At 47.2% G+C, this 14,520-nt stretch overlaps 1 protein-coding gene across 1 annotated transcript in view; it reads right to left on the bottom strand.

Moving 5' to 3' along the window:
* Window positions 1-14,520, bottom strand: part of LOC117514721 (sodium- and chloride-dependent GABA transporter 2-like) — a 177,021-nt gene that overhangs the window by 71,642 nt on the left and 90,859 nt on the right. Inside the window, exon 7 of the mRNA XM_034175287.1 lies at window positions 3,537-3,671. Coding sequence (XP_034031178.1) covers window positions 3,537-3,671 — 135 coding nt within the window. The remainder of the gene's footprint in view (window positions 1-3,536; window positions 3,672-14,520) is intronic.

Below are 14,520 nucleotides of genomic sequence, written 5' to 3'. Positions count from 1 at the left end.
CACCACAGCTCATCATGCCTCAGCTTCAATCAACTGTGCCAATGTCACTGGTATCACATACGGCGCGCACTCCTCTCCAGACTCAACCAGCGATGATCGAAGTTCTCACGGTGCGTTCGCTGCCACCATCAACGGCCACATTACTCCAGGAAGCAGCAGCACGCCATGTCCCCCAGCCTTCAGCGAAGACAGCTGATTCTGCCGCAGTGTGTGCAAGGCCATGATCACCCGTCTCGTCTGTCCAGCATGCAGCAGCATGCTCACCTTCTCAGCCTTCAGCAAAAACAGCTGATTCTGCTGCCGTGCGCGCCAGGCTAGGATCACCAGTCCCGTCAGTCCAGCATGCAGCAGCGCGCACAGCTTCTCAGCCTTCAGTGAAGCCAGCTGCATCTGACAATGCGCACGCTTTCTCACGCACGGCTGCAGAGCCAGCCAGGTCGGCTATGGCGCGTCCGGCGCAGGACATCCCTTCATCACCTCCGTCTCTATTCAGATCTTCAGAGGTCTTCCCAATGAGAACTGTTGCTGCCATAATCAGCTGTGAGTTTTTTGTTATTTTTCTTAATCATGCTTTCCCATTTTCAGTGCCCCTTAGGAAGACTGTTTAGTGTCTTGTTTCTGGACAACATGGGGCTCCTGCATTTCTTTGGTGCTAAGCTATTTCTTAGCTTATCGGTTGTCATTTGTTTCAAAGTTTGCTTAAAACATGAGTTCTCTCAATAGTTGTATTTCTGTTGGGAACTGGTTTGCTTCCCACGACATGGTTTACTGAAGTTCTCTTCCTGGATCCATAAAGTGGTATTGGACCTGGTTAGCTCTGCAGGTGAATCTGCTTCACTGTCAGTTTTTCATGGTTCCACTTTTGCAAATTTTAGCAAGTTTCTCCGTTCATTAGGTTCCCGTTTTTGGCAAGTAATGCTCTTCTGGTTGTTTTGGCTTGGTAAACAGTTTTTGTGTTTTGAACGTCATTTTTGGATTGGTCCCGGCATGCTAACATTACCCTGCTAGTAGCAAACATGCTATTTTTGTGGTGGTTTCTGGAACTCATGTCTCCCTGGTCCCCCCTCTGTTCACGTTAGGCATGGGTCATCCCTCCAGGTCCTTTTGCATCGAATACCACTCTCAGTTCCATTCATCAAGTTTCAATTATTGATTACCCTTTATGTAAGTTTGGTTCTTTTTTGTACCTTTTGTCTTTTATTTGTTTATTTAGCACTACTTTGCGTTTATATTTTCTTCACAGTCCCCATAAAATTTCTGTCCGATGGTTGTTTCATTTTTTGTTGTCCTTATTTTACAGTGTTCCTCTACATGTGGTTCCCTTTTTGGTTCCCTCGCTTTCCTACCTCCACATGGATTTTTGTTCGGTTGGAGTTCCTTTTATTTCGTTCCTCCATTACTTTTTGCCAGGACTTTCCTTTTGGCAATCCTTTACATTCATGGTTTTGGTTTTCAGGCATAGTTTGTTTTGGTGTTCTTTGGGTTTATTTTTGATGTCTATCGTTCATTTATCTTCCCCTCTGCACTTTGTTGGGTTGTCTGGTTGTTGCTGACGGTTTTTTTCTTCTTGTTGTGTTCCCGGGATTGTGCAGGATTGCCATACAGGTCTTCACCCCCTTGTTCCTTGTTCAGGTTTATTAGTAGCCTCCCGCTTGATCACTGCTGTGTGCCGGAGAAGATATTTTTCCACTACCACGCCCGCCTTGTCCCTGATCCCAGTTTTAGTCTCTGTTCCCGTGCATCCCTCAGGGAAACCTCTGTCTCACCCTTGCTCCCTGATGGCATAATGGTAGCCCTCCTGGCTCTTTCTGTGGGCTTCTGTAGGCCCGAGGACTGGGCCCTTGGGGTTCCTTTGTCCTGAGGACTGCCATGTTGTCGTCCGTTTGGGGGTCTCTCTGTTTTTGGTCACCCGTTCAGGCTCAGGCACTCGGTTCCCCATGTTGGGTGTTGCTGGTCATCTGCCATGCCGCCTCAGGTTTTTCTCCCAGTTTTCCTTGGTTTTGTTCTCTGGAAATCAGTTTAGCACGGTGAGGCACGGCTCTGAGACACACACAGACCACCCACCTGGCGGGCCTGTTTTCTCTTTTCTTTTGTGTTTTCTAGAAAACATAATAAGGATATATAAAAACTAAAACAGTCAAGGTTGGCAAGAGATCGGTGCATCTCAGAGACATGCGACAAATCAACTGGCACAGCTCTGAGACACACTGATGCTGATGCAGGCGCCTGTGATTGTGGCATAATGTCCAGATTGTGCATTCTAATAACACATCCATCAGTCCCCTCATGTTTCAGAGGATTTATCTGAATTTCCATTTCATCATGGTTGTTGATGCGCACTGGGACTGGTGCACGTCAACGTGTCAGAGATGCACTGTGCCTGTGATCACGGGAGAACGATCCAAGATTGTGCATGTAATCATGCACCCATCATCAGTCCTCCTCAGTGTGTCAGAGGATTCATCTTGAATTTCCATGTCATTGTGGCCTGTTAGACCATGGCTACACAGTTTACATCAGCACGTCATGGGGACACACCGCTCGCTGTGACACATGAAAAAAAAACAAAAAACAAACAAAAAGTAACTCACACCAAAGGTGCAAAAGATTGCAAATGTACATGACTAGTGCACATTATGTTTGCGACTTTGCACATACAATATTCCTTTTATGCACTAATAGAATTTTGGAGGGGTGTCCAGCTCATCGGGGGCACAATTAGGACATGGCAATGAATCAGACTGCTCCGAATGCTGGTGGGTTGCCAGTTTTGGATGCCAGTTCCTGTTCCATTTTGACTTCCATTTGGGCTAGCTGTCACATAGCAGTACAACCACCGTATGAATATTCCCCAGTTTGACTGCAACATGACAGTCATATGCCTGTTCTCTACATTCGTGCTGCCCTGCCAATGCGTCATATTTCCCTAAGTGCCACACGAATGCTGTCAGAGAAAATATAATGTAGCTCATATGTAGCATGAATTGCATGAATGTAGTTCGAATGTCAATTTGTACAGCATTCGTGCAATTTGTGCTGCAGGTCGAGTGCAGTACGACTACAGGTCAACATGCACGGCTGACATTTGATTGTCCATTCCTATGGCAGTATGAATGCAGTATGACTGACTCCACCACCGTTCTTATGTTGTCCAGCATGAGCGACACGCAAATGTGCTGACTGCTGTATGAATGCTTTATGAGGCAATTGAGTGCAGTTCGAATGCAGCACGAATTGCACGAATGTCGTTCCAATGTCAATTCGAACGACATTTGTGCAATTCGTGCTACAGGGTGATGGGGGTATTAGGTTTGTAGACAAAAAACCTCTGCCTTTTGTGTGCACAACAAACAACCTTACCTGCAGCAGATCCCACAATACACACATGCAAATGTACTTGACAGGACGAACTCCTCTACCTACAGGAGATTCCGTGTACCCTGAAAGAATTACTGGTAGGATTTCTGTTGGCTGCAGCATAGAATGTTAATCTTCCATGACCTGAAAAGATCCAATGTGTACATCCGTTTTGGTACCTGTGGGTCAGCCAGGCGGGTGTGGTCGGGTTTAAGGTAGTAGATGATACCCTGCATCGCTCCAGGCAATGTAGCACCACGCACGAGTAGCACAAATAGCATAACATATGGGAAAGTAGCAGTCAGGTACACCACCTAGAGGGACACAGTATTCAGGAATAAGGTTAGGAGGGCATCAACATGAATGCAATGTGTTCAAATAACATTGTTGGAATGTGATCTTAAAACCTGTTGACTTGATGGTATGTGCTGGTGGCATGTCTCACTGTATCAACCTCATTATTAAACCACACAAACAAATAGCTGGTCAGCTGCCTATCTGACCCAGTCAGGAAATATGTGGGTGCCCCTTTTTAACTGCTGGGGTCCTCAACACTAAGGCACCACACTGCATGCTGGACCATGTCTAGAGCAGCATGCAGCATGACCAGTATGTCATTGCTGATGTTCCCTCACAATGCAAGTGGTACTGCAAGTGGTACTCCTGAACTGTGTCTCCTTAAGAAACCTTTTTGTTTGACATAAAATTATTCCAGTGGTGCTGAAATATCTTTCTGTGAGACCTAGTACCAAACAACAGCTGCACATTGCTTTGGCACACATTTTCCGTTCAATAGCATTTCTTACTCAACTCCACATTATATGGAGAATGGGCACAGGTTGTCATGAAATGCAAACCTTGTGTTTTGGAAAGAAGTGCATTAACCACTTGCTCCACCACAAGATTTGGGAAAGGTTTCAACATGTTTTAATTTGCTGTTGATGATATTTCTTGTCTCACACTATGGTTGTGAAACTTGGATGCTAACCAAGTGGTTCAGGCATATGGTAAGGATGCCCCCTGGGCACCTCCCAAGAGAGGTGTTCCAGCCAAGTCCAGCTGGGAGGAGACCCCCGGGAAAACCCAGGACTAGGTGGAGAGATTATATCTCTACACTGGCCTGGGAATGCACTGGTATCCCCAGTCAGAGGTGGTTAATCAAAGGGAATGAAAGGGAAGTTTCTGGTCCCCTGTTGAAGCTGAGATGAGATATTTCTTGTCTAAATAATTAACAAATTAATAAATAATTAACACCTGCTGTGATTTTGGTCTGGTAGCATGCTACTGTGTGCCACTGCATCCACGACACCACAGAATCAGCCCTTGACCTGGATAGCAACTACGCAGACAGGAAGGTCCAGGGGTCCTCATCACTGATTCACCTGTATGCTGGACCGTGGCCAAATTGTAATAGTTGACATACCCTCAATAACTTAATGACATGATTCAACTGTTTCCCGACCATTTGTTTAATACAAAGTCATTCTGACAGTAACGAAAGATCCTCTGAACAGACCCAGTTCCAGAGACATCCAGTTCTTGGTTAGAATCCAAGTCTCACAACCATAGTGTGAAGCAAGATGAGAGATACCTCTGATGGTCAATTCCAAGAGGATACAGTTAATGCATTAACTGCATCATAGTGAGCCTTAGAACTTTTCAGCCTACCCTCGTACAGCAATCGCCACATCCATTTGGCCACAGTACATGTACTCTACATTACCATGTCACTTGCTCTGGAAACCCATTCAAACTGTGGTGATGAGGAGGTCGCACTTTCATCTGATCGCTGTCGCAACATTAGCACAGCATGTTGTACGCAGGTCGGACAAATTGGGTCGCAGCCGAGGGGCTGCACAAAATCATCGGCCATGTTGAACACTGGTCGAATGCCGCAATTGAACCAGCCTGCACACCAGTGGCCGCATGACAGCGAGTGGCAGCCGAGTGCCCATTTGACCCACTCTCGACATGTCCCACTGGAGGTGGAATCACTGGCCAGCAGCATGCTCACACCACCATAACAGAGATAAAAATAAAAAAAACATAGCTGCTCCAGCTGCATGTCACAACGCCAGTGCACTATACAAACGGAGAGCCACATTGTGTGACACGTGATTGCAACGTCGATACGGTCCATCCACCATGTGATAGCCTGACTGATAGACATTGTGGGCAAATCCTGGAGCCCATTGACATGATCACACTAGAGGGTGACACGGGAGTAGATTTCACTCCTGTCCCATCCCGCTGCCACAGAAAAATCCCTATCCCATCCCAATCCCTGGCCAGAGATTAAAAAAAAAAAAATTCCTGTCCCGTCCCACTCCTGGTAAAATAACGCCCACTCCCATCCCGCTCCAATTCAGAATGACACCCGCTCCCATACTGCTCCCATTTTTTCCCCCTTGTTTTAGTTTTTAGGCAAAACACCAACTTTGATTCGATCTTTTCCCCATTCTTTTTGTAGATTATTTTGTATTCTGCACTTCTATTTCAGAAGATATGGCAACACGAACAGTTCATCTGTGGTAATAGAGGGAGGCACAACAAAAAAAAAACACTAAAAGACACAAAACATAAATCATGCATTGCCTGTGGTCTTATAGTTTTTCAAAATGTGGTGGTGGTGGACATGTAATGATCCTGACATTTACTTCAGCTTCTATTAGTGTAACTGCAGACAGTATGAAACCAACATATTTCATGTTTTGTGTGGTCAGCTTTATTTTTATTTATTTGTTGTTAATATATATCCATTCCTTCATTTAAGGCCTGCAGCATTTTCCAAGAAACAAAGAATTAATTAATCATTTTTACAGCCAATGTCAGAGGATGAATACATGAACATTTCCAACTCCCTGGATATTTCTTAGACTTCATTTATATCAATTATTCAGAAATACAAACAGTGTGGTACTTTATGGTAAATCTATGAGGTCTGTTAGAAAAGTATCCGACCTTTTTATTTTTTTCAAAAACCTGATGGATTTGAATCACGTGTGCTTGCATGAGCCAACCTTGAACCTTCGTGCGCATGCGTGAATTTTTTCACGCCTGTCAGTTGCGTAATTTGCTTGTAAGCAGCCTTTGTGTGAGGATGGGTGTAGTCTCTTGTCGTTTTTTCTTTGCAAGGAAATGGCGGAACGACTGGAGCAGTGCGACTGCATCAAATTTTGCCACAAACTGGGCAATAGCCAGGTAGAAACCATTCGGATTATTCAGATGGCTTTCGGTGACGATCCTCTGGGCATCACACAGATTAAGGAGTGGTACACCCGTTTTAAAGACGGCCGCACAACGGTGGAGAGCACGCCGCGCTCCGATCGGCATTGTTTCGATCATTTCCAAAGTGAATGCTGTGGTGATGTGGGACCGTCGTGTGATTATCCAAGAAATTGCGGAAGAGGTGGACATCAGCACTTTTTCAGCACATTCCAATGTGAAAGAAGATTTTGCCATGAAAAGAGTGGCGGCGAAATTCATCGGCATGAAGCTGATGGCGCAGCAACAGCGCCTCCATGATAAAGCCTCACAGGACATGTTGTAACATGCCCTGACATGTCCAGCTTGTCCATAATTTCCCGGATAGTCACACGACTGAAAAGCCACCGAAAGCTGTCTGAATCTTCCGAATGGTTGACGAGCTGGGAGTTACAACTCCCATGTTACAGCATGTTACAACATGTCCTGTGAGACTTCAACACGGAGGCGCTTTTGCTGCTCCATCAGCTTCGTGCCGATGAATTTCGCCGCCACTCTTTTCATGGCAAAATCTTCTTTCACAGTGGAATGTGCCGAAAAAGTGCTGATGTCCACCTCTTCCGCAGTTTCTCGAATAATCACACGACGGTCGCACATCATCACAGCGTTCACTTTGGAAATGATCCGATCGTTTCAGCATGTTGATGCCAATCGGAGTGCGGCGTGCTCTTCACCGTTGTGCGTCCGTCTTTAAAACGGTTGTACCGCTCCTTAATCTGTGTGATGCCCAGAGGATCGTCACCGAAGGCCATCTGAATAATCCAAATGGTTTCCACCTGGCTGTCGCCTAGTTTGTGGCAAAATTTGATGCAGTCGCGCTGCTCCAGTCGTTCCGCCATTTCCTTGCAAAGAAAAAATTGATGAGAGACTCCACCCATCCTCACACAAAGGCTGCTTACAAGCAAATTATGCAACCCACAGGCATGAAAAAAATCACGCATGCGCACGAAGGTTCAAGGTTGGCTTCTGCAAGCACACGTGATTCAAATCCATCAGGTTTTCAAAAAAAAATAAAAAGGTTGGATACTTTTCTAACAGACCACGTACGTCAGGTAGGCAGTTCTCAAAAACTAAATGTCCATGCTGGAAGGAGACGAGTGCGGGAAGCCACCAAGACACAACTCTGGAAGAACTTTTGGCTTCTGTGGGTGTGAGTGGAGAAACTGAGAATAGTGCAACATTTTTATTTTTATCTTCATTTTACATACAGCCCCAACTTTTTTCTAATTTGTGGTTGTTTCTGTTGCATTTCTGAACTTACAGAACTGCTATAAAGAAAAGTGTTAAACATTTTATTGTTTTTTTCAAACTTACACCAACTCTTATAAAGAAGGAAAAAAAATACACAATCATGTGCAGGAAAAACTGAACAATGCAAACTGATTTGACTCTCATATTTGAAAATAATAAGAGGTAAGTTACTTTGAAATAAATGAAACGCAGAGCTACAGCCTAATAACTTTGAAAAATAACAAAAATCAGCAGTTGGTATTTTATTCTGACTAGAGTTCATTTCCTCCTTTTTCTCCTCCTCAGTCACATTATGTGCTTGAACATAAAACAACTACATTAAGCCATCTAAAATAAATATCTTTGGAGAATAAGTCTGTTAAAGTTCAGAGTTCTCAGCTGCTTTATGCGATTTCTGCTTCTGAACATCATTACAGAGTTTCTCCACATCAGGTTTTATGTAAACACGGGTGTGTGTGATTTTTTAACATTCATTCCTATGTTCTCAGTTTTTTAACAAATTTTGACCATTTATTTCATCTCATAATTTCAGTATAACTGTCACTGATGCGCACACGGTGTGAACAGGATGTACCTTCAAAACAGTCCTGGGTGTAATAAAGGCAGCGCCACAGTTTTGTTTGTTTTCTCTTAACTTCATTCTGTGCTCAGCGCATGCACTCTCCATGCACCGACTGCAGAGGCTCATACCCCTCCCCCGCCCCCTCCCTTCCTCCTCGCAGCAAGCACACACACAGATGCCTGCAGTGATGAAACCCAGTCCTAATTTGAGATGGCTTTAAGCTAAGCTGCCCGCTATTTTTTTTTTTTTGGCGTCTTTTTCGAAAATTGATCGCCCAAATGATACCAGGACGGCTCGCTGCCTAAAACCTTGGTTCCTGCTCTCATCCACTCCCACTAACTTTTATTCCTGTACCGTCCCAACCACATGATAATTCAAGATGGCGGCATGCAGAGGTGCAGCGGTTTTTAGCTCTTCAATTTGGTGCTTGTTTTTGTTACTTTTTCACGTATATTCTTTGAGTTTTGTTAAGCGACCCACAGTTTCAGCCGTCAAAACCTTATTGACCTCGGTCTGAGGTACAAATTATCGGTTACTAGCGAATTCCACCAGTACCACAGCATCCCAGAGGACATAACAAGAACACCGGGTTTTCCGTGGATTACCAGCCTGCCCAGCAGGCAGAGACGGCGGCGCAGAGACAGGAAGCAGAAGCGAGGATGACGGTTGGGCTCTGATGCTAGGCTACGTAAACAACCTCACAGGCCAGCATTACCAAGCCTCTTCCTCTCCAATGCTAGATCCATCACCCACAAAATGGATGAATTGGAGCTACAGATGGCTACAAACAGCTTTGTATGGAACTGCAGCGTTATTTTCATCACGGAGACGTGGCTTCACCCGCTGATCCCCGGCACTGCAGTCGAGCAAGCAGGCTGCATGCTACACTGGCAAGATAGAACCAGAGATTCGGGTAAGAGTAGAGGTGGGGGGCACTGTGTTTATGTGAACTGCGAGTGGTGCGGTAGCAGCAGGAACACTGACTCTCACTGTTCTCCTGATTTAGAGGTGCTGGCAGTCTTGTGCAGACCTTTTTATCTCCCAAGGGAGTTCACAGTAGTCATTGTGTTTGCTGTTTACATCCCACCTGATGCTAACGTTAGCACGGCCCTTAGCCTCTTGCCTGCCTGTGCAAATAAACAGGAGCTGGCCCACCCAGATGGCATCTGTGTTGTTGCTGGTGACTTCAACCAAGCGTGTTTAAAGACTGTGCTCCCTAAGTTCCTCCAGTATGTGAAGTGTGCCACCAGAGGGGAAAATACTTTGGATCATGTTTATTCAAACATAAAACATGCATACAAAGTCACTCCCCCTCCCCCATCTTGCTGGATCTGACCATCTCTGCCTGTCCCTTACCTCCACCTACACTCACCTTCGTTGTGGCTTTGTCTGCCTCAGCAGACAAAGCCACAATGAAGGACAATCCAAACCTGGCCTGAGGGAGCGCTCTCCCAGCTACAGGACTGCTTCTCACAGACTGTATAGGACTTATTTTCCAGCCACAACCTGCAGGAGTACACTGACATCATACTCTCTTACATTAAAAACTGTGTTGACACTGTCACCATCAACAAAAGGGTTAGGGTTTTTTCCAAACCAGAAACCCTGGATGAACAGGGTAGTCCAGTCCCTATTAAAAAGCTGCAACACCGCCTTTAAATCAGGGGACAGGGCCCTGTAGAATGCAGTCAGGTCTGACCTGGAAAGAAGCATCAGGGAGGCCAAGGCTGCCTATAAGAAAAAGATAGAGGGCCACTTCGCTGTAAATGACCCCAGAAAGATGTGGCAGGGAATAAATCATATAACCAACTACAGAAGCAGCAACCCAGGAAATGCTAGGTCTGACACCTTGCTGAACCGCTTCTTTGCCCACTTTGAAGCAGACATACCAGCAGCAACTCCTCACCCAACACCCTCCAGCTCTAGCACACTAACACTTCAGGAGCACAAAGTGAGATGTGTGCTGAAGGCCGTGAACCCCAGGGAGGCAGCCGGCCCTGATGGTGTACCTGGCAAGGTACTCAAAGGATGTGCTGACCAACTGGCTGGAGTTTTCACCTGCATGTTTAATCTGTCTCTGTCACAGGCCATCATTCCACTCTGCCTCAAATCTTCCACCATCATCCTGGTCCCAGTCAGTAGTGTAGTAGTAGTTGTTGTATGGCTGGGGTGCCTGGCTGCCTTTTGTTTCTGTCTTCTGTTCTCTGTGTTTTGTTTTTCCTTCCAGGTGGCATGCGTTCAGGACTGAGTGGCTGTGTGGCTGAGTTATCAGGACCTCACCCTGATCACCTGAAGCTTGTCATGTGCAGCTCGTCAGGACTCACAGCTGTGGTGCATCTTTATGGATTGGGGCATGGTTGCATTTAAGTCTGGAGTACACAGTGTGTATTTGCCAGAGACTCGACCTTGTGACCAGACGGGTGAGATCATCGTCTAGAGAGCCATCTCATCATCATGGATGCAGAGACCGTACCAGGTTTGATGCCATGGTCTGTGAAAGAGGAGGGGGTGAGGTCTCACGCTCATCAGCACACTTCCTGAGGTACTTTAGGTTTTGTGACTAACATGAGTACAGTCAGTAAATGTGGTGTCCCTCACACCTTATTATATTGAGCTGTTATGTTAGTCGTTTAATCAGCTTCCACTGCAGTGGAGAATTGAACTGGGTGTTCCATGCCTGCAGGTGGGAAGCTGATTGGTGATTAAGCCAGGAAGTGTTTGCTGTTTATGTACACCTTTGAGTGGTCTCTCTGTGTGTGGAGTGGTGGACTCACATGATGGTTTCTTCTTTCACAGACTCGGTTGGTCGCGGCCACCTGGGGGTGTCGGCGGGGTCCTTGGGTCCGAACTGTTCTGGCTCCGGACCGTTTGTGCTGCTGGGAGCGCACCGTCTTTCCACCTCGCCAGACCGCGCACTTATTTGTTCTGCACATCACTGTTATGTTATTAAATTCTGTTATCCTTTGTACCGTGCTCTGCTTATTTTATACTGGGTCCTACTTCAAACGCTGGTCGGTCCTCCGCCCGCGTCCGACACATAACAGTAGTCTCTGGCCAACACATCACGGACCCAGCGGTAGCAAAGGCGGTACCACGCCGGGAAGGCGGCAGCAGACGTCAGAAGTTATCCGGATCAGTTGCGGGTGCTCTCCGCCCGGATGGTGTGTGTCGGAGAACCCATTATTGAATAGTGATTTGAGCTCTCTTGCAGCCGTGTTCCTGTGGTGTTACCTTATCCGTGGGTTGTTGTAGAGTGTGAATAGTGATGGCTTCGCGTCACACTTCGACCGGATAAGAGGTAAAACGGGAGCTGCATGAGTGTGTCTTTAATGGGTGAACGCGCACGGCGGAGTTCTGTGGCACGGGTCGCTGTGCTTCCTGTTGTTACAGTTGTAGCCCCGTCTCCCCGGGTGAAGATAGCTACTGCGTCTGTTGTGTCAGCTCCGGCGTAATTTAGTTGAAGCACATTTTGGTTGTGTGTTACACGTAGCTGCGCACAGGGAAAGCAGCATGAGTTGTTTTCTCGGTTACCAAAGGTTTTTATTTTTTATTTTTAGCACTTTGGCTCCCCCTGTTGGTGACTGAGTCACATTACCGTTAATGCTCTTAAGGTGGAACAGGTGTGTTCCATTTGTTTGAGCTTGACGGTATAAGTCACTTATTAGTTTTGTGTTGGTTCATTTTTTGTGGGTGTTTTTTGAGTTGGTTTTTGGGTGAGATTTTCTGCACTATTAGTGTTCTGGGGTCGTGACCGTGCAGGCTGTCTGGAGCATTGAAAGGACCCAGTTAACTTTATGTTAATCTTTCTTTTTATTTCTTTTGGTTTCACCTCCCAGGGTTTGATGGGACGGTCCTCTGGGGGGTCATGGGGGGGGGGGGTATTGGGTTGTTTTTTCTTTTTTCTTTGTTTTTTTTTTTGTTTTTGTTGTGCCCTCTCTTCTCCTCTGGCTCCAGCCGTGTGAGCCGTAGGTTGTCGGTGTTGCTGGAGTGGTGCAGTTTGGTTTTGCTGGGCGTTTCCCAGGTAACCTCTACACCTGGGAGGGGGGGGGGGGGTTCGGTGTGTTTTTTTTTGTTGATTCCCTGTTCCACCTCCGGCTTCAGCGCGCCTTTGAGCCGTATGCCATCGGCGTAGCTGAGGTTTGGGGAAGTGGAATATACCCGCAGCTGGTGGCTGGTTTGGAAGTTGGAGGGGTGGCACCGTTTTGTGCCGTCTGCCATTACCGCTGTTCCACTCCTCCCGGTTGACTTCTGGGGTATAGTCGTGGTTGGTGACACTGGACGTACTTCCAGTTTCCACTGCACCGAGGGGGTGGGGTTGGGGTTGTTTTGTTTGTATGTTTTTTTTTCTCTTTTGTTTTTCCCCCCAGTTTGCGCCCTCAGGGTTTGACTGTGGTGTCCTCTGGGGGGGAAAGGGCTGTGGGTCCATCTAGCCATAGACGGCTGGGGCTGGGTCTGTTAGTCATGAGGGGGGGCGTCTCCTGGGGTTTGATGGAACGGTCCTCTGGGAGGCGCTGGGAGTCCCCGTGGGTGACTTTGGATCCCAGAGGGACCTCGGCTGTGGTTATTACTCCTGGAGCTGGCGGGATGTCCTCTGGGGGGTGTTGGTCCCTACATGTCGTCCAGGGGGGGGGGGGGGGGGGGGGGGGGGGTGTTAGCGTTTTTCTTTTGTTTGCAAGCTTAAGTTTGGGTTGTGTTTTTCTTTCTCCTCTTCCCGGGGTTTGATGGGACGGTCCTCTGGGGGGGGGGGGGGGGATGGTTTGGTTGTTTGTGTTTGTCTTTTTTGTTTTATGACTAAACAGACTTTAAACATGGTCGGACAAAGGCTGACCGCACAGGTTTAAGAACTCCTGGCCACACCTGTGCAAATTGATTGACAGAAACAAAGGCAAAGATGCAATCAGAGGTGAAGACGTCAACAGTTCTGTTAAATGAAGATTCAGTTGGAAGATGAATGCAGATACTGTTTCCAGCCGTGGTCCCTGGAGAGGGGTGTTTTTCCTGGGCCAGGTTTGTGTGGTCGCCGGGAGGCTTCCCGTGAGGGTGGGGTGCTGTTGTATGGCTGGGGTGCCTGGCTGCCTTTTGTTTCTGTCTTCTGTTCTCTGTGTTCTGTTTTTTCCTTCCAGGTGGCATGCGTTCAGGACTGAGTGGCTGTGTGGCTGAGTTATCAGGACCTCACCCTGATCACCTGAAGCTTGTCATGTGCAGCTCGTCAGGACTCACAGCTGTGGTGCATCTTTATGGATTGGGGCATGGTTGCATTTAAGTCTGGAGTACACAGTGTGTATTTGCCAGAGACTCGACCTTGTGACCAGACGGGTGAGATCATCGTCTAGAGAGCCATCTCATCATCATGGATGCAGAGACCGTACCAGGTTTGATGCCATGGTCTGTGAAAGAGGAGGGGGTGAGGTCTCACGCTCGTCAGCACACTTCCTGAGGTACTTTAGGTTTTGTGACTAACATGAGTACAGTCAGTAAATGTGGTGTCCCTCACACCTTATTATATTGAGCTGTTATGTTAGTCGTTTAATCAGCTTCCACTGCAGTGGAGAATTGAACTGGGTGTTCCATGCCTGCAGGGTGGGAAGCTGATTGGTGATTAAGCCAGGAAGTGTTTGCTGTTTATGTACACCTTTGAGTGGTCTCTCTGTGTGTGGAGTGGTGGACTCACATGATGGTTTCTTCTTTCACAGACTCGGTTGGTCGCGGCCACCTGGGGGGTGTCGGCGGGGTCCTTGGGTCCGAACTGTTCTGGCTCCGGACCGTTTGTGCTGCTGGGAGCGCACCGTCTTTCCACCTTGCCAGACCGCGCACTTATTTGTTCTGCACATCACTGTTATGTTATTAAATTCTGTTATCCTTTGTACCGTGCTCTGCTTATTTTATACTGGGTCCTACTTCAAACGCTGGTCGGTCCTCCGCCCGCGTCCGACACATAACAGTAGTCTCTGGCCAACACATCACGGACCCAGCGGTAGCAAAGGCGGTACCACGCCGGGAAGGCGGCAGCAGACGTCAGAAGTTATCCGGATCAGTTGCGGGTGCTCTCCGCCCGGATGGTGCGTGTCGGAGAACCCATTATTGAA

Source organism: Thalassophryne amazonica, chromosome 1 (assembly GCF_902500255.1).
Source record: "Thalassophryne amazonica chromosome 1, fThaAma1.1, whole genome shotgun sequence".
Lineage (NCBI taxonomy): Eukaryota > Metazoa > Chordata > Actinopteri > Batrachoidiformes > Batrachoididae > Thalassophryne > Thalassophryne amazonica.
Note: the sequence above shows the minus strand (reverse complement) of the source record. Positions and strands in the feature narration are given on the sequence as shown.